Source organism: Denticeps clupeoides, chromosome 20 (assembly GCF_900700375.1).
Source record: "Denticeps clupeoides chromosome 20, fDenClu1.1, whole genome shotgun sequence".
Classification (NCBI taxonomy): Eukaryota; Metazoa; Chordata; class Actinopteri; order Clupeiformes; family Denticipitidae; genus Denticeps; species Denticeps clupeoides.
The window spans coordinates 7,808,458-7,828,375 of NC_041726.1; the positions used below are offsets into that span (position 1 = coordinate 7,808,458).

At 43.0% G+C, this 19,918-nt stretch overlaps 1 protein-coding gene across 2 annotated transcripts in view; it reads left to right on the top strand.

Annotated features, from left to right (window-relative positions):
- znf704 (zinc finger protein 704) overlaps positions 1-19,570 on the top strand; it is a 36,387-nt gene extending 16,817 nt beyond the window's left edge. The window contains exons 3-9 of one of the 2 annotated variants that reach the window (XM_028963177.1): positions 5,482-5,585; positions 6,713-6,954; positions 8,328-8,428; positions 9,233-9,494; positions 9,904-10,044; positions 10,495-10,592; positions 11,469-19,570. In XM_028963177.1, the coding sequence (XP_028819010.1) occupies positions 5,482-5,585; positions 6,713-6,954; positions 8,328-8,428; positions 9,233-9,494; positions 9,904-10,044; positions 10,495-10,592; positions 11,469-11,583 (1,063 nt within the window). In that variant the 3' untranslated portion in view covers positions 11,584-19,570. The remainder of the gene's footprint in view (positions 1-5,481; positions 5,586-6,712; positions 6,955-8,327; positions 8,429-9,232; positions 9,495-9,903; positions 10,045-10,494; positions 10,593-11,468) is intronic. The other variant, XM_028963178.1, reaches the window with a different exon arrangement.
- The last annotated feature ends 348 nt before the right edge of the window (positions 19,571-19,918 follow it).

Genomic DNA, 19,918 nt, shown 5'->3' on the forward strand with positions numbered 1-19,918 from the left:
AAGTTGAACCATTTCCACTTTTGAGCGGTTCAGTTGCTTGTTTTTCCCTGAAATGTATTGCCCTTAGACTCGGGGATATACAGATGATGGGCTGTGGTCATTTCTACCTACAGTGCTGGAAGGGGAGATTTTTCCATACTTCTCTCTGTCCTTTCAACAACACTTGCCAAGTCTGCCCACCTCAAAAAGACAGTAAAACTGCCACACATCTCCATATTGTCTAAAGCCGTTGTCACATCTTCCCATTTTCATAAATATGCATATTTATGACATGTTTACAATTTTAATTGTTTAATTCTATGCAAAATGTGCAATTAATTAAAAATGATTGATCGACAGGCCTTATTAATGTTTTAAAACATTGAGTTATAAAGGTTTTACTAAATACGGTGTTTATGTTACACATTCTCATATTTTACTTCTGCCAATTCAATTAAATTTGGCTGTGAAATCTGCAGGCTAATCTGACTCAGAACACACTGGAAGTGTGATGGGGGGTCTTACTGGGAGGTATATTATAATATATATAAAAAAGAGGTACAATATACTGGGAGGTATATTCAAAACATAGCGTGGTTGTTCCTTGTTCCTTGCAAATGACACAGGTTCTAGATTCACAGATTCCATCTACAGGATTGTGCAATACCTGCCTTGATTTTGGAGAGCCAGGAAACAGTGGTGCTTTCAGCTCTTGTGTAGTATTTTGCCATAAACACAAAAATGTGGTGCCATTGTTGTACTCGGGTTTCTTCAGCTCAAGACGAAATGGTCATCCGAACCCACTGTAACTGTCGGCGGACATGTGCCGTCTTTCGCAGCCTTACAGCACATATGGTAAAAGTATCCGATTTCATGGAGAATACATATGTTCCCATCACTGGACACCCGAAGGGCTCCTGTGGGCGAAAAGATCCCTGCGGAACAGACGGCTGGGTTCAGTGGAGTTGCCGAGTTGTGACACGGAGGCATTTCAGCCATGTGCTTCCACGGCCTGTCTGAGAAGCGTTGTTGTGACCCCCACCTTTGGAAATCTGCCGTGTTCCTGTGCTCGCTGCAATATCGTTCAATAAGACACTGTTAACTCGACACATGTGCGACGTTCAACTCGGATTCAGAATTCTGGAGTGTTCTGCTGGAACCCCAAAACAAGCCCAATCAAGACATGGAATCCACGTTGTAGGGTGGAAGTGGGGTGTGTCAACGTTTTTGGAATCTCGTTTTTTCATTATTGCTGAATGTCAGAGAAAACCAAGATACTAATAACTAGCCACCAGTCCTTCCTTGCTTATATCTGCTTTATTGCAATAAATGCGTGAAATTAGTGAATGTTCTGGTGATGCCGCTGTTTATTCGCAAAGGAAAATTGGCAAAGGACATTTTAACCTGGGTGCTTCTTTGTTGAAGTAAATGGAGATGGTCATGAGTTTTGTACCTCTGAAGGTGGCCGGGGGCCCGAGCCCCGCGTCGTGTGCAGATCTCCGGAATGTGGACGGAGGAGCATCATCAGCGCTGATAAAGGCGTCGAGCGGGCTAGAACTCTCGGGCAGGGGGGAGGCGTCTGATTTATTGTCTATTATTCAGGAGGAAATGAATGTCATAGACCACTGACTGTAATAAACGAGCGGCGACCAGAGCCTGAGTCGACATCAAAGGCCGTTTTTCTTTCTGTTTTCTTTCGCTCCTCTTTCACTCTGTAGCAGCACACTTTGCTCAGAACGGAGGGGGGGAAAAAAAGCGAAAGGAAGGAAAGAGTGGGAGGGGCTGGCGGTACGGCTCAGGTTCGGGGATTTCCCCTGCTCTCCTTTTAAAGGCTTCGTTATTTTTGACTGATTTACTTTTTGGTGACACAGAAAGATTCACAGAGAGGACTTTTCTGCTGGACCCTGCTGTACAGGGCCGTAAACTGAGACACTGCACACTGTAAATTAAGATTAAAGGCCATCGGACCTTCTGTAAATATCCAGAGTTCAATCAATGTCCAGACCATTAGCCGTGTATGAAGGTTCTATTCCACGTCTATATATCAACATTTTTCCAATACATATATTTGTCACATTGAACGGCATATATAAATGACGGTAATGCTAACGATAGAAGAAGTGAAGTGATTGTCACATGTGATACACAGCAGCACTGCACACGGTGCACACAGTGAAATTTGTCCTCTGCATTTATCCCATCACCCTGAGTAGCTTATCGTAGCTAATAGCCAGCATTAGCTACGATATGAACATTCGTATCACAATATTGAGATTTCCCAGTGCACTATGTGAAATGGCACTTTGTTTTCCAATTTTCTGATCGGAGGGCTGATCACATTGGTTCACGAGGCATCCTTATTGACCACAATGTCCGGCACTGTAGCAGCTGCAACCCCAACCATTTGTTATTCTTAATTGCCCCCGGCAAGTGCCGTGCCTGAAACTGGAAACACCCCGCTCTTCGCCCAGAACTGTGTGCGGGCTCCTCGACGGCCTCATTAAAGACAAAGGCGCAGATGTCGGTGGAGGTGAAGCGGCCCGGGCGGCGGGATTGCCTTTCTCCCCGTCGCCCGGCGGCCCGCTTGTCTTTCCAAGTTCGGGCAGCCTCGGAAAGTTGGCACATCTGCCTGCACAAAGTGCAACAGATGTCAGCAGACGGCCTCCCACTTCACCCCCATACTTGAGGAAAAACAAAGGGGGCAAAGAACAGTAAAACAGAATAATGGCGCTGGGTTTAAGCCCCGCTGCTAATGTTGGAGGCCGTGGACCTGATTACAGGGTGTCCGTATACCCTTGGGGTGAGTAATTTATACCCAGGGTTATTTTTAGCCCCTCCACCCCATTGGGTCGTTAATTTCTACCCCCATGGTAGGATTTTGAAAATGGAAAACGCGTTTCTTGTCCATGCTGACTGAAACGAGAAGATGGCAGATGAAAGATAGAGGCGAAGAATGTCTTTTCTGGTGTGGTCTTTGTATCACTTTCATTGGCGGCAGTCCTTTTATTGTCATCTACCCGGTGACTTGTAACACTGACGATGCAGTCATCCATTTCTCATGTTTGCTTGCTTGTGAAAAAATTTTTAATAACCTTCTGGTTATTGAGACCAGGCCTCAAGTTACTTTCAAAGTTTTGATTGTATTGAATCCTTTGTAGAAATCAAGGTAATTCAGGTAATAAGACTTCAGCAAGATGATGTAACATCCTGTAATGTGTATACCAATGGTATCATTTCATAATCCATAATTTTATGACTGATGTAATTAGGTCACTGCAGATGAATAGACTTTGAAGAATAGATGATAGATTTTGAAGAACCCAAAAGCAGAAGGCATGAGTGGTGGGGCAGGGCAGGGGCTGGTCTGGTAGTAGCCTAGTGGGTAACACACTCGCCTATGAACCAGAAGACCCGGGTTCAAATCCCACTTACTACCATTGTGTCCCTGAGCAGGACACTTAACCCTGAGTTGCTCCAGGGGGGGACTGTCCCTGTAACTACTGATTGTAAGTTGCTCTGGATAAGGGCGTACATGTAAATGTAATGCAAACAAATAGAAACACAAGTTTAAAGAAAAGTGACAACCATTTAGTATAGTGACGATTACTTCCAGTGCTACCGATATTGTGGAAAACAAGCGCGACAAGGACCCAGGCCAGCGCTAAAGTAAAGACTTCAGTAATTAGGACACCCGTCGCTCTAAAACATACAAGGCCCCTACTCCTAGGGTGTATAACAGAATAAGTCCTACAGGCGTGCTCCCGCTGGGATTTTCGGGCGAGAAAAATCCCACCGGGAAAAAACAAAAAAAAAAACTGACATGCAACATCTAGGAGGTGCGGAGGCGCAACACATGAAACACAGGAAATGCCCGGAAACAGCGCAACAGTGCAGTGAATTTTTTTAGTAAAATTAATGGCAACACGGTTGAGCTGAAAATGCATTTTTCTGGTTATGATTGAATATTCCTTCATAAAATGTAAATTATTTCTAATTAGGCAAAAACTACCCAGGGAAAACATGCAAATGACTTGTGTGAATGTGTTCTTTACTACATGTGCCATATATATTGATGCACTTGTTTTTGCAATCAGTGTTTTCTTTTTTTGTTTATAGATTAATTAATCCAAAACTTTTAGAAACAAAAGACAAATAGATCTGGTTGTTAATGATCTGTACTATGCAAATATATCTCACAATATATAAATATAGTGTTGTTATAATGAGCTCAAATGAGGTAAATTGTGAATTTATCCTGAAAAAGAATGATTTAAATGTATTGAATTTCATTTAATTACTCTAATTTAAATTGTGTCTGTATTCATGCCATTATATCAATACTTTTATGATATATTGCCCAGCCCTGGTCCCTGCTCTCTAGGTAGAGAGGGCCATTACAGAAGAAGGCAAGAAGTGTTGTTGACACACACCCATGCATTACAGATGCACTTTCCAGAAATTAGCCCAGCCATCCATTAAAGACGGTACTTAGCTTCCTGTCAAGTGCATCCTGCTCAATCTAATGTCTCACTCAGAGTCATTTTTTTTTCTTTTTAATTAAGGCCTCAAAATCCACAGTCGACTCCAGCTCGATAAGGTCACTAATGACAAATGTGGGTTTTTTTTTCCCCCTTCTTTCTTGACCGTGGCCATATATCAGGTGCTAATTATACAAGCTCTAATGTCTTTTTGGCAAAATTTATAATATTTCACCCATGTTGAGATATTAGCGCACCTAATTAGACTCGGTCTCAGGACGTCTCCTGGGTGCCCCCGTACCTCTGCACTCTGTTACCCAGCGCCTTGCTGTAATAAAGGTGCTCAGGAAGACCATCTTCGCAAAAAAGGAGATTCCTGGGAAATGCAAGGGGGTGGGGATGTGGGGGGGTGTTCCACGTAGTGATTTATTCAGGGGGGCTACAATGACATCATTTTCATCCCGGGTGCCCCGTAAATTAGACAGTTTCCTATCAGGTGGTGAGGAATTTCTCGGCCTTTCCCCCTTTTTTTTTTATTCGCCCTCCTGTGCAAGAGCATACATTTTAAATGGTTTTCAGTAGCGCAAGGGGTGGCCCTGGTGAAGCTGGGGACAGTGTGTTGATTGGTTGAGGTGATTTATTATAGATAGATAAGAGCAGGACTTGCATTTCTGGATATGAAAGTATAAAAACTAGACAGTATGCTGTTGTAGGTCATGATGGAAAACAGTATGGTAATAAATGCACACATGCACACAGATGTGCTGTTATTTATCAGCTGGTCGTTTTTTTGGAAGTCCCCCTGTCCCTTAACGCCAGTTATGGGAGATGAATAGTGATGTGTCACTATCTTCTGCGGCTGTGCTCTAACGAGTGTCATCTGTTCTGTCAGGGCAGATGCGCAGCCGCTGCCAATCACTCTGACGTTTCAACTCCCCGCGGAGGGCGAGGGTTGCACCATGTACCCCCTCGCCGTTTCGGGAAAGCCGCATAACGTATCGCCCGGCAATGTGTTTTTCCCCAGGAAATCGGAAGAGGAGGTCGACATGGACAAAGTGACCGCGGCCATGGTGCTGACCAGCCTGTCCACCAGCCCACTGGTGCGGAGCCCACCGGTCAGAGTTAGCGGTGAGTACCTGTGAAAACGTATCGATCTTTCTGCATTATGCGCAGCATTGAATATTACTAATGTAAATATGCAGAATAAAATGCTGAACTGGATTTGGATTCAAGGCGGCATTCGTATTAATTCTATTCCAGAACGGATCGGAATAGATCCGCTAAAACTGCAAGGTCATACAATACCTGAAACATTATCATTACTTTTTGACAACAAAAATAAAAAGCTGCCATTCTTTGTTCTCACATATCTTTCACACGATCGAGTTCAAATTAGACATCACAACAGAATTTGACCCCATCAAGGTATCACAAAATGACAATATAACTGAAATTACCAAGAAAAACGAACTTGTAAAAATGGCCTGTATTTTATGCCATAACTGCAAAATACAGTGTCTATAAAATTGGAGACTATATGAAAAAAAAAAAAAAACTGCACACCCACAATGTTTATCCAAGTGAGAAAGAACTGGGTTTCAAGCATAAGAACAAATTATACTAATGAGGATTCTCATTATGCTAAGGTTTTACCTGTTAATTTATCTGATTATTCATATGAAACAAGTTGGACTGACTTTGGCTAGTAGCCTGTTTGTCGTGATGCACGGCTGCCTAACTCATCTTTATCTTCGTTTCGGGAAATGTTATTAACTGTGCTTAATATCGAGTTTAAATTGAACTCGTACTGCGTTTATGATCTTTCAGTGACAAACACACACTTATTTTCACTGGCCCTTATGGTAATGTACCTTTTATTAAAGCCAAGTTGAAAAGTGAATTCTGTGATTCATTAGGGTCTCAGGTTCAGCTTTTTGTTATACAATAAAAATATCTACCATTATATATAAAAATATCTACTTTTTTTTTTTTTTTTTTTAAATGACCGAGTTGTGTCCTGTTTTAATTCAAAACGATGTTCTGACGATGTTCTACATTTTAAGTAGCTCTTCCCCCACCTCCTACTGATGAGCTGAGTTAATGTGCCTATAAAACTGTGCAAATATCCTCTTAAATCGGATGCAGGCCGCAGCGTCTGTAAATCTTTTGGCGATCCGGCGTCCCCAGTGTGACCTCACTCGCTCGCGCTCTCTCTCTCTCTCTCTCTCTCTCTCTCTCTCTGACCCTCTCTCCAGATGGCCTGAACGGCTCGTGGAAAGATGGCGGCTTCACGCCGTCCAGCTACAGCAGCAGCGGCTACTGGAGCTGGAGCGCTCCGAGTGACCAGTCCAACCCCTCCACCCCTTCCCCGCCGCTGTCCGCCGACAGCTTCAAGCCCTTCCGCATGCCGAGCCTCAACGGGCCACCAGACGATGCCATCGACGAGCAGGACGGCAGCAGTCTGCTCTTTGATGAGCCAATCCCCAGAAAGCGGAAAGTGAGTTTTTTTTTTTTTTTTATTATAAATTTTTTTAAAAATAAATAAAAACAGAATTCACAACAGTGGACTAATTATTCTAATAATGTAGTAGTTGCAGTACGGACCCGAAGGGCTGGTACTGAAACCAGCAAAAAGTGTTCAATTTCAAACGTCCTGCGTGTGAAGGTCATTCGTAAGATGTCCTTCGTTCCTGCCCCATCAGGGAGGCGGGTGGGAGACGAAGGCATGAAGGTCCTTGTCTCCCACGCCTCTACGGTATCGGTCACTGGTGCCCGCCATCTCCCCAACCTCCTGCTAATTCATCTCCCCGATGATCCCACATCGTGTCACTCTGGTCTTGTTATCGCGAATAAATATGCTCCGCTGCTGTCCCTCCATCTTATCTGTGGCGTGGACTGGGATCAGCGTCGTGTTTTGTCATCTTACCGCCTGTAACACCAGCTCTCCACCTCTCCCACCCCGATCCAGTCGTTTATCCTGCTAATTACTCTGGAGACACACATACATCTACCTGGCAGTGGAATTAATGATTTTAATAACGTCCCAGACAAACATTAAAATTCAGCCGGCCGTTGATGCAGATCAATAATGTCTCCCTGGCATGCTACAGGTTCCACATCACAATCGAGAAAGTGGAAATGAGGAAGAAAGAAAGGAGGGAGGGGGGGACTGGTGCATCATTCTTGGCTCCGTTGACAATGGAAAAATGAAAAGCTCTAATCAAATTTTTTTTTTTTTGGTGACCATCGACGTTCGGGCATTTTCAGTGTTGTCCTTGTGATGGCATGTCCCCAAACTCGACAAGGACTGCAAGGCTTCATCTCATCATCTCAACCAATTGAGTTTGGTTTTTGTGAACGTGCGTCACCCTTTGGCACAATCCTATTAGTTAACTGCGAGTCCTGGGCAATGGGAAATTCATGTCTTTGTCATGCGGCAGGGGGACGAATGGGGGGGGGGCTTTGCACAATGGCCGCCTTGACAACGGTAAACAGATGAACGCATGACGGCCATCGTAATAGCATATGGCTCGGGATTCTGGCATCAGGACATGTTTATCGTCGAGTGCAATTATGGCATCGGAAGCATCCACCCTAGTTGGGGAGCGCTGCAATTAGCATGGACGTATCGCACGCGCGTGTCACTCTCGCTGTCCTCCAATTACGCCTCTCGCTCCTCGGGACGAGCGCAGCGTCGCGGGGGGGCTTCGGCTGGCTGGCGCGGGGTGAGATGAAACGGCCCTCTCATCCGTCTCTGCCTCGCCCCGTCTTTGTGGTGTCTTGTCGAGACGAGCGCGCGTTAGCACCGCTGTGAAGGTCTCCTAATGATGCCGGTGCAGCAACCTGATTGGGCCCATGTGTGTCTGGCAGAACTCCATGAAGGTGATGTTCAAGTGTCTGTGGAAGAACTGCGGCAAAGTGCTGAGCACGGCGGCTGGAATCCAGAGGCACATACGCACCGTCCACCTCGGGTAATGAAAGCACGCTCTCGAACACAGACACACACTTGTGCATTATCCACATTGGCCAATAGAAATAGAAATGGGTGGTAGTAGCCTAGCGGGTAACACACTCGCCTGTGAACCAGAAGACCCAGGTTCAAACCCCACTTACTTCCATTGTGTCCCTGAGCAAGACACTTAACCCTGAGTGTCTCCAGGGGGGGACTGTCCCTGTAACTACTGATTGTAAGTCGCTCTGGATAAGGGCGTCTGATAAATGCTGCAAATGTAAATGTAAAATGAAACACACACACACACACACAGCTGCTGCTTCAGTTAACACGCGCACTATGGGTGCCCTCAAAAGATACACAAGCACCATCCACCCGAGGTACCGGATACACAGACAACTGGGGTTGCACACCCACTCAGCAACGCACCAACACACACACACACACACACACATAAAACACGTCTGCGTTCGCGTACACAAACACGCAGGAGTCCAGGAGCTGAACTCTGGATGCCCTGTAGTGGAAGATAAGGAAAAGCTCTGCCTTTTTTCCCATAACCTGACATCATTTCATGAGGATTATCGCCATGGTTACGCTTTGAGGGAATAAACACACGAGACAGGGTATAAGCAAGTGAGCAGCGGCACCTTCAACACGCAATTATACGCGGATGGATTAGCTTGTTTTCGACATGTGTCGACGAGGATATCTGATTAGCATCTCATTTCACACATCGGCGCAATAGCGATCATCTTGAAAGAAATTCTGATCTAATTGTCTAATTGTACATGTCCATCGTCCAACAATTCTGCTCATGCAGGCGCAACTGTGACTCGGAGTGCAGCGATGGCGAGGAGGACTTCTACTACACCGAGATCAAGCTCAACACGGACTCGGTGGCGGACGGACTGAGCAGCCTGTCGTCGCCGTCGCCATCGGTGCTGTCGTCCCCACCGGTCCCCGAGCAGAGGCGCGCCGACGGGACCAACAACGCAGCCAACAAGGGCGAGAGTGGCAGCACGCCGCTCAGCCGCTCCGCCCCCAGTGCGCTCTACCTCGTGCACACAGACCACGCCTACCAGGTGACGTGCTGTCGTGATGTAAACAGTTGTCACTTTGGCTCAGGGCTTGAGGTTGGGAACCTTTGAGATGGTCTGGTGTGTGTTTACCAAATCTCATGGCAGCAACTGGACCCATTTCGTTGCATTTATCCTATTAACATTTCTGGGATACGTGCATAGTCCCTCAAACAATGAGTAAAAAGTGAGTAAAAGCTGTCAGTTTCAGTAAATATTAATACATATAGATGACACAAATATTCAAACACCATATACAACCTAGGTAGCTTATTTTAGCAGAGCACATGCAAGATGTTCTACCAAACGACAATTATAAAACGGCAAAAACAGGTATACACCATGCACAGTAGGTAAAAACAGAGACCCAGTGTTCACCCCGTCTATATCAGCGGTGCCTGCTGTTGCCCCACAGGCCACTGCCCCAGTCTCCATCCCCTCCACCTCCACCTGCACCGCCAGCTCCAGCAGCTTCACGCCCACCACCACCGCCACCAGCAGCAGCAACTTCAGCATCTCCTGGCAGTCCCCACCCGTCACTTTCACTGCCACCTCTGTGAGTAGCACGTGCCTCAAACACCCACGCAGTGCAGGGGATGCACGCACTGTCACGTCGGCAGATAGTTCAGAGACCCCCCCTTCTAAAAGGACTCGCATGAGCAGTACACGTGAACATGAACATGTGACACTTTACCAAAGCAAGATCATTGAGTGCCAAAAAAAAAAAACATGTGCATTTGTGTATTAGGGATGTGAAACGCATAAATGCCGCCCTCCTTTCAATTTACAATTTGTTCATGAGAAAAACATGCATTTTTTTCAAACAAAACAGAAGAAAGTAAGGTTAGTGTCCAACTTAAGTTTGATACATCATCAATTTGCTGGTACACGATATCAAAGTTACTGTATCACCAAAAGAAGTGTATGTTGCCGTGCTGAATTTTGGTTTCTAATGTCTGCCCGACTGTATAACGCTTACAATGTGAGTTTACGGCTGTGGTTCCAGGCTTCTCCAACCCATACCCGGACGCAAGGCTTCGGGGAGCAGCGGTCCCAGACCATTGCAGTCCTCTCCTCCCCTCCCAGAGCGAGCAGCTCGCTCAGGTACTTCTTCAGCATTCTTCTCATTTGTAAAATAACAGCGTGGTGCCTGGCGACTCGCAAAATTGACTATAGGTGTAAGTGTGTGAAGGAATGTCTAAGGATGGGTGCCAGCGGCCGCATCCTTGAGTGGGACTAAGATATCGTTCCAATATCTTGTGTTTTGGCCTGGCTAGTCATACAGTACAGGCCAAAAGTTTGGATGCACCTTCTCATTCAAAAAAATGAAAACTTAACAAAAGTAGGAAAACTTAACAAAAAAAGGTGGTTTTCCAACAGTCTTGAAGGAGTTCCCAGAGGTGTTTAGCACTTGTTGGTCCAGCTCACCCCAAACCATCTGGATTGGGTTCAGGTCCGGTGACTGTGGAGGTCAGGTCTCCACTTTTTGTTAAGTACATAACTCCACATGTGTTCATTCATAGTTTTGATGCCTTCAGTGAGAATCGTAAATGGTCATGAAAGTTTCAAGTTTCCTGTTAGATTGCTATGTTAAAGTTGCTTTAGCTGTCATACCTTGTTAGACATGTTAGTCACAGGTTAGCTATCGGTGTAGCTGTCTATTTAAAATGAATTATTAAAATACAAAGCTGCTTTTTTGAGCTCCTTGTTATAAAATCCTAACAAATGACTTAAAACTTTATCAGATAGCTTTGTTAAAGTTGTTTTGAGATGTACTTGTTATAACTTGCTTTGACTTGCTAATCACATTTAAACATCTAATATTATATTCATATTTAAATGGCATATTTATATCAATATAAAGTAAATGCCTAATTTTCTTAGATATTCCTTGTGTGAGAGTTTTAGTCAAGTTAGCCGCAGTTAGCCGCTAATCACAGATTTGCTATGATACTGGTTTATTTCTGTTCGTGTGAACAGCAGGAAGTCTCGCGGTGAAGGGAAGAAGTGTCGGAAGGTCTACGGCATGGAGAACCGGGACATGTGGTGCACGGCCTGCCGCTGGAAGAAAGCCTGCCAGAGGTTTGTGGACTGAGGAGGATTGAGGCTGCTGCCATGGAAGCATGGTGGGTGGTATCTGTCGCATTCAGAAGGACACCCCAACCCTCTCACCTCCTTGTCTCCACTTCAGCTGATCTAACTTTCACCCACTCCATCCATGCCACCATGTCCCTCTGTCGATTGCCTGGACCAGGAGTGAGGACGTCCCAATTTATCCCCTCCCAGCGTGCACTGCTGCTTTTTCAAGACTGTGGAGGGTGGACCAACACATAGCTTTACAGTGCAACTATCTGTTATGTTTTATATTTTTTTCCTGCTGTGGTTATAGATCTGATTCAAAGAGGGGCCGTCCTTAGGTTTTTTTTTTTTTTTTTTTTCAGTTTATTGCTTTAAGGAACAGAGAAGAGGTCCACACTTTCCATTAACTTTTTATTTTTCCTCCACTTGTCCTTTATCCCGGGTTGAAGGTCGAAACCGTGTGAAATCTTGGTGACCCTGTCCCTCTCTATCGCTCCAAAATGAGAATGTACCGCCAGAGAGGCCATTTGCAGGGCGAGAGAGGGGAGAAGGGCTCCCCCTAGTGGACAATACTCAATGCAAAAAATACTCAATACTCAAACAAAACAATTATGATACAAGGGAACAAAATGGACAGTGGAAGCCACAACTGCCCCCTTTCTGCCGAATCACTGTCATCGGCTATTTGACGAAACATGGGAGAACGTTTTTGTACCACAGTTTTATATCTGTGTTTTACTAATAGCTAATTTCTTTCAGGGATGTGATCAAAGAAAGTGAAACCAGCAACTACACTTAACTGCAGCAGTTGTGTCAGTGGTTTTTGTCACAGATTTTCTTCTTGCAACCAAAAAGGGTTCATACGTTGGATTTTTTTTTTTTCTCTGTTTATCTTCAATGAAGCAATTCATTGGATAAAGATTACTTGTAAAAGACAATGACAGACAAAAAAATTCCAGAACCTGTATCAAAGCTAATGGCAGGCTGTAAATCTCCAAACCAGCCTTTATCCACAAAGCAATTATCAGCGTGTTTACAGCATGCTTGCCAGAGAATCAAGCTCTTCTGCAACCCTAAAGGCATCAACCGAACACCAAAACAGACACATGCTTCAGTTGGTTTTTGTTCATGATGTGTCTGAAAGCTTTGAGAGTGATGGAGAGGGGAAACTACCTTCTCGCCATGTTCCAGACTTCTCTCACGTTTCAAAGGAAATAGTAAATGTAAAAGCACTTACCGCTTCCAACTTGGACTAACTTGGTCAGCGTGCGTCACTGAGGTTTGGAAGCACTTTGGTCCATTCTTCTGCTCCTCTGTGGTCCATCTAACGTCGTGACCACGACTCAAAGCAATGACAATGAACTCCATGGGACTTCGTCAGCTGCACCCAGTGACCTGGGATTTGGTAAAGGTCTGGTCCAGGCCTCCATCTCTTGGTAGGCCCGGACCATCAATCTGTTCCTAAGACAAGTGTCAGTTTAACTACATAGAAGCTAACCTATAAGCTATCCAGCATTCCTGTTTGCTCTGATGTGGAAGTGTCCTGAGTATACTGACCAACAACAACCTGCCATATGTACATGTAGACACTGGGTAGATATTTCCTGAACACTTCTGATTGGTTCCAATGGATGTATAATAGATATTTATCTCCCATCTACTGTTAAGCTAAATGTATTTCAACAAAAGTAAGCTGCAAACTTCTCAACACCACAGCACTGCAGAGTATTACAGTTGCTTCATATAGTTTAGGAGGCAGGTTTTTAGATTTATTATAATAAAAGTTATTATGCTTTTAAGTTATTCTTTTTACAGTTATGTTTCCACCAAATACACAATTTTGCTAAAGTGATCAAGGGGGAGAAAACTGCCATTGTATTATGCGAATTTATTATAAAATATAGACCACGTCAGAATTCACATTTATGTACATACTCTAAACAAGACTTTCATTTGATGGTTTTTCTGCCTTTTTATGTTCTTATTAATTTGTTTTCATGTTCTGCTGTTTGGAATCTATGGCTTTTGCTGCAAGGCTGCAGGGCTTTGTTCTGCAGCTGGAGGAGAAATTGGTTTGGAGGAATGAACGCCCGAAGCCTCCGGAGACGGTAGCATGCTGGCTTTGCATCGGCGTGCCAAAGCACAGTTCAAACAAAGAAAACGAGATCCTTTTAAACCTGACTTATTAAAGCGTCGAGCAGATGCGCACGTTAATATATCACATGCAAAAAAAAAAAAGTTGAGAATCCCAGGGGGGTGGATGCATTGAATTTAATTAGAGAAAACGGTGCGCTCATCAACACATTGAATGCAAAACAGGTTTAATTGGCTCAAAGATCTCATGAACTGGCAATCAAATACATCTTGATCGTTTTGATTCCCCTAATAGACATTGTTTCTTAGCTTTTGGAAATTTCCTTATTTATCAGCTTCATTGCCAAGGAGCTGATCCATCATTTGTTTTATATTAAAATGATATTAATATATATCTTGAGTTTTGTGTTCCCTTTCTTCTTGAAAGATGACATTCATATATTATTCTCAATTTGTGAAGAACATTCCAGAAAAAAAAAATTTGATATTCAATCAAAAATATTCTAGATGTTTCTGGAAGGAAAAAAAACTATTTGACAAAAACACTAAAGTGTTGAACTTCTCAAATGAACTGTTAAATTTGAGAAAAATGTTTTTTTTTTTTTTTTTTAATTCCAATCAGCCAAAAAGATGTTGAGCATTCCCATGTCCATCAGACAAAATTGGTTGGTTGTTGAGCCATTTTTGCCAGGACAATTAACATGTTCATTTGACTTCGGAGTGCAGGCATGTGAAGGGTTTGCATCAATGACATGCTTTAGTAATTCAGGTTTTTAGATACTGCATCTGCTACAGTATAAAGAAGAAGCTGGGCTTAGGACCATATATACAATATATTTTTCAACACTTATCCCTTGTGCTCTGTTTATGATATGGTTCTTCCGCATATGTCAGAATTTCATTCTCAGTTTTATGATATTTTATTGCTTCCAGATCTTATAAAATTGAGCACTGTGTGCCATTGACCACACAATTAACTAGTACAAATCAACAAAACATGTCCCTTCTTATATATATATATATATATATATATATATATATATATATATATATATATATATACACACACACACACACACACACACACACACACACACACACACACATAATTCTTATATATATATATATACACACACACACACACACACACACACACGATTTAATGAAGGCCCTACCCCCGGTCCATGGCCCCGGTGTTTCCTGGAAGTGGTGGTAAATGTTAAATGGCCTCTGCCTGTAATAAATCTAAAAATATACTCACTGCTGTGTAATGTTCTGTAAATGTGATTTCTGTTACAGCCAAAAACGTTATCCCTGCTGTCATAACCTACACTATACTCATTATATACTCAGTATATAGAATATAGACGTTACCTATTACCAGTATAGCAACTATTAACAACTGTAACAAATGACAATGGTCCATCTGTATTATCGTAGGGACAGGCTTGTTTTATCACATATTAAGACATTTTGCAGTGTGCTTCCTAAAACCAACACGTGTACGGATTCACTCGCCATCTCAGTGGCCTGATAGCAGTCATGTTATCTTCCTGATGTAAGCTTTTTGAACAGTCCTTCAGTAGGCTACTGGAGTTTGGCGTGGTATTCTTACTTCGATCAAACAGTGGTGTGGAGCTTCCATATGTTCTTGCTAACATTGCCATACTGTTCATAATACTGTTGATTTTATGTTTTGAGTGTATTGCTGGTAGTGCTCACAAAATTCTTGTCTCCCTAAAATGCAGTTGTACTGGTTCTGACCGATGGAAAGGTTTACCTGTAAAAGTGTGTGGTTTACCTATCACCTGAGTAGCCCTGATTTATTCTAGGTAGGACTTCCCTGAACGTGTCGTATGATTAGGTGAGATCTTGCTGCTAAAAGGATTTACTATTCCGCATATTAATTTATGTCCCCCTGGATTGGTGTTGATCCGGGACAGTTTGTTGGCTACCACCATCTACGTTGCATATTAATTTGAGTGGTTTTGTTATTGGCTTGCAAAGCCAGAGCACTGCGGGACTGTTGTGTCTGTTGATTGCAGATGGGCCAGAGAGGACGCTGGGGTGTTCTGCTCATAGAAGCACTGCGGATGGTCTTATAGGTCTCGTAATATTCTGATATGAAAGACTGATGAAGAAAAGGTTTATTGTTCTCCCTTCAAAATTTTTTACGTCACCAGAAACAAACTTGAGCTGCAACGTTTTTTTTTAAAGGAGAGAGCATTTATAATCACAACAGTCGTAGGTGTGCCTTTCCCATGGGCCGACTGTGAGGTCTGATTATAGTTCTTGCAATGCAATCGGACAACAGGCACGCTGGGTTTTTAGTGGGGGCTGGGGCGTGGCCACCTGGTCCCTCCCACTCCGTGACTGAATTGTTCGGTGCTGTTGTCCTTTCGAGAGGAGGGGTGCCCCTCTGACTGCTTCCAGGAATGTACTGTATGGGGGTGAACAGGAGTCTGACTGTGCCTTGAGGATGTTTGATGCTGTGCGCAGAGGTGCGCAGGACGCGAAGGAATGTCTCTGGTGTCGGCATGTCTGAGTTCTCCTTGTTTTAATTACAATTTCCCCCCCTGTATGTGTCTCCCCTTTATTTACATGTGCCCCTGCTTTTATCGGGCTGAAGCAAGTGATGTTGTTATTATTAATGTTTTGTACAAAATTGATGGGTCATGTGACTAAATTTAAATATCAAAAGTGTCTTTTACCCGTTTCTACTCAATATTTCCAACAGAGCTGTAGTCTTTTTCTTTTCTAACTTTTTCAATATTGTTTTTGTCTGTTAGGGATTAAGATTTGAGCTTGAGCAACATGATTAATGTTGAAGTGGTGGCGTCACTTAGAACTGGAGAGCCAGGAAACACTTTTTTTTATAAGAATAAAAAGAAAATAAATATAAACATAAAAAAAAATTGTTCCACCAGTGAGATCATCCATTCTGATCAGAGACTTTATAACAGATGCCCACATTACAGAAGCAGCTGCATTCAAAACCTTGAACTAACTAATTCCCAAGCATGTCTGCATCAAAACCTGTGGATGGGACATCTTCAAGAATGAGGCATTTTTATGTTATTCAAAATAAGTGTATTTTTTGGTGTCAAGCTATGGAAAGCCATCCACAAAAATGTCCTTCAGATTAAGCAGGCAAATTTAACTTTCAGGTGCATGGTTGCATCAACTTATCTCACATTATAAATTATATAGCATGTCTGGTGGTATAACGCAAGGTATAAATGTAATTATTAACCACCATAACCACATAAAGTTGTATCATTTTTGGAAATATAATCGTGTGAGGGAAAAAAAAAAAAAAAGATGAGATGGTTTTACACCAAATGGCTTTCCGTAGTGTCCACACGGCCTCTTTCAAAAACTGGCTCTGGCACTCTATAGTTTGAGTCTTTAAACTTAGGTGCAAGTTCAGTCATCTCACCGATGGGGGGCTTTTTTTGTACCACCTTATGGAAGTGTTCCTTTTTGTTAATATTTTATGGAAAGTTTACATTTGGGGGAAAAAAAAAAAAAAAGATTTTGTCTAAAATCTGCTCAGCCATGACTGCAGTGTGGGCTGTTCTCTGTAATGGATTATCTCACTGCTCTTGTTATTTGATGACCATGTTAACCTCAAGAACTCAAGACTGTCACACTGGATTTTTACATGCTTTTTTCACTTATACTCTGATCTAACTGTATTTTTTATTCCTGCATGTGCATGCTAAAGGATGAAATAATGAAAAATTGACTTTATATATATATATATGTCTTTATGGTGACGTGGTGTCCAAATGAAATGACCAAATGGCAGGCAGGTTGCCATGGCAAGGGAGAAAACGGGGGGAGAAACGACAATCTCAGTCCTCCAACAAAACCATCTGTGCTTTTCTGCTTCCAGGCTTATAACTACCTTACAGCACCGTTTGTTGGGGTTAGTTAGGTTAACCCGAACATAAAGAGAAATACGAGTTTCTCCCTGAGCTGTGGTACAAATAGTCTTTGGCGACTGCCTGCCCTTGGTCCATAGTAAGCCCATGCTGTGCGTTCTCAGTGTTTTTATCATTTCGTTCTTTGCATTCCCTTCGTGTCCTCTTTGTGCAAGACACTGACCCACCTCACATTCCTGGTTATGAGCAGAAAAAAAAGCAAAAAAAATAAATAAAATAAAATAATAATAATCTATCGCACAACCCAGTGGGAGAGGCTGACGGATGGGGTCGCTCTGGGGCCATTAGCTCTAGACGGGAAAACTCAGGATGTCTCATCACTACAAGCCACCGACTGCAGGGAGTTGGGGGGTGGGGGTTGGGCACGGACTGATGGGGGTTCTAAGGGCAGGGAGAAGATAGAATTTAAAGCCATAGAAGATAAAGCTGTGAGGAGGTGTGTGAGGCCATCTACAGTAGTCAAGACTCAGGCATTAGTCTAAAACTTGTCCCGTGAGCTGTGAGATGGGTGGAAGATCATGTTTTATACAAAGCAATCAGAAATAGTCTACGTGGTGAAACTCCTGAGTCTTGGCTGGTGTTGTTATCTGTGGACTGGCGTGATGCACCTCCAATATATCTATATTGGGGAAAGTGAGGAGTAGGAGAAGAAGGGTGGCTTCTCAAACATGGTCAACTCCACAAAATGTAATTTTTCGTTTTCGTAATTTTTAGTCTTGCCAACAAAAGCTGCAAGAGATGCTCTTTCGCTCATATGTTGCACCCTCAGAGGCGACCATGTAGTTTGCATTTCATGTGATCTGTGCTCCAAAGCGGTCCCCAGCAGGCCTTTGTCAGGGCCATCGTTGGCCGAACACCTTCTTCAGGTGTTCTGGGTCGTGAAACGTGGACGTTGTTTTATGTCTGCAACACTGAGACTAGAGATGCCAAAGATCTGAGATCTACCAGTTGCCGCCCTCTGCTTTTGTTGTCTACGCAATCCCAAGCTTGATATATAAAAAAAATATTTAGCCAACAAAGATGGCCAATGGGTCAGTGGAATTGGAAACCAAGGTGGATGAGGCGAAGGTTCTTGTTGCAAGTGTGCCCGCCAGTCCCTTTGGAACCACCATAGAGTGACTGGTGGGAAATTTTAAGCTCCAGCAGGATTTGGGGAGGGGGGTTTCCCCATTTCCTCCAGACGCTTAATGGAACAGTTTAGATCCAGTCAGAAGATTGTTGAGCCCCATCTGGTTCTCCGGGGTTGGTGATCGAATACTTGTCAAATGGGGGCGGTAAAAGCGAAAAGAGAGTAAAATGGTTTCAGCACGCCGAGGGCAGTTTTGTTTACGGCCTCGTAAAGGGAGGCGAGTCTTTGTCGCACCACACCACACAGGATTCACATTGGTGTCTCATGAGAACCACATTTTTATCACTCGGAAGTGAAATTATGCAATTTTCAAGCTTATCATTTCACGTACGTTAACGTCCCTCTCTTCCTCACACACGTTTGAAAGAGAACGGAGAACGCGGTGACTGATGACAGTTGACAGTGTCAGAGATGCTCTATCAAATATCTGGGTACTTTTAACGATTATTGCAATACGTCAGATTTACGAGTAATGTCTAACAATGTTGATCTTATTGCACCTGACTTTCTTTTTTCTTATATGAAGCTAAGAAGAGAAAAAAAAAAACGTTGACCTCTTATTGAGAGGGTCAGCACTTTGGTGACTGTTAACTTTTCACTCGCTGGCTGTACTCGTTTTTACTCTGAACTGTGTGTAAATATATATGAACTGCCATTGTAATTGTGCTACGGTGACAATGTCATGGTGCTTGTTGGTGCAGCTCTTGTCGTTTCCTTTTGATGTAAAACCTCTTAAGGCGCCTGTGTTAGAAATCCCAGTGGAAGGTCACTGAAAAAAGGAAAAAAAAAATGAAAAAATGAAATAATAAAAGACTTTTGGCAGCTGTTTACTATGCAGTGTCTTTTGGTGTTTCATTGATTGCACACATTCGCACTCAGAGGAGGTTTTTGCTGTCTGAACAACAGTCATATTGGTGAGATTATTCTTTGATTTTAACAGGTTTAAATCACTTTATAATTCCTTTAATTTATTATGCAATTTTATGAAATTTCTCTAGAGTGTATTTTGTGTATATATTTTGTGATCTAGGTATTTTTATTCTTTTTTTTTTTTATAGCTGTTCTTCATGGAAACACCCATTTGTATGGTAAACATTCATGCTCCATTACTATTTATTACTGTAGATGAAATGTAAATATGAAAAAAATGCACATGTATAAAATATGAATGTATATAATTC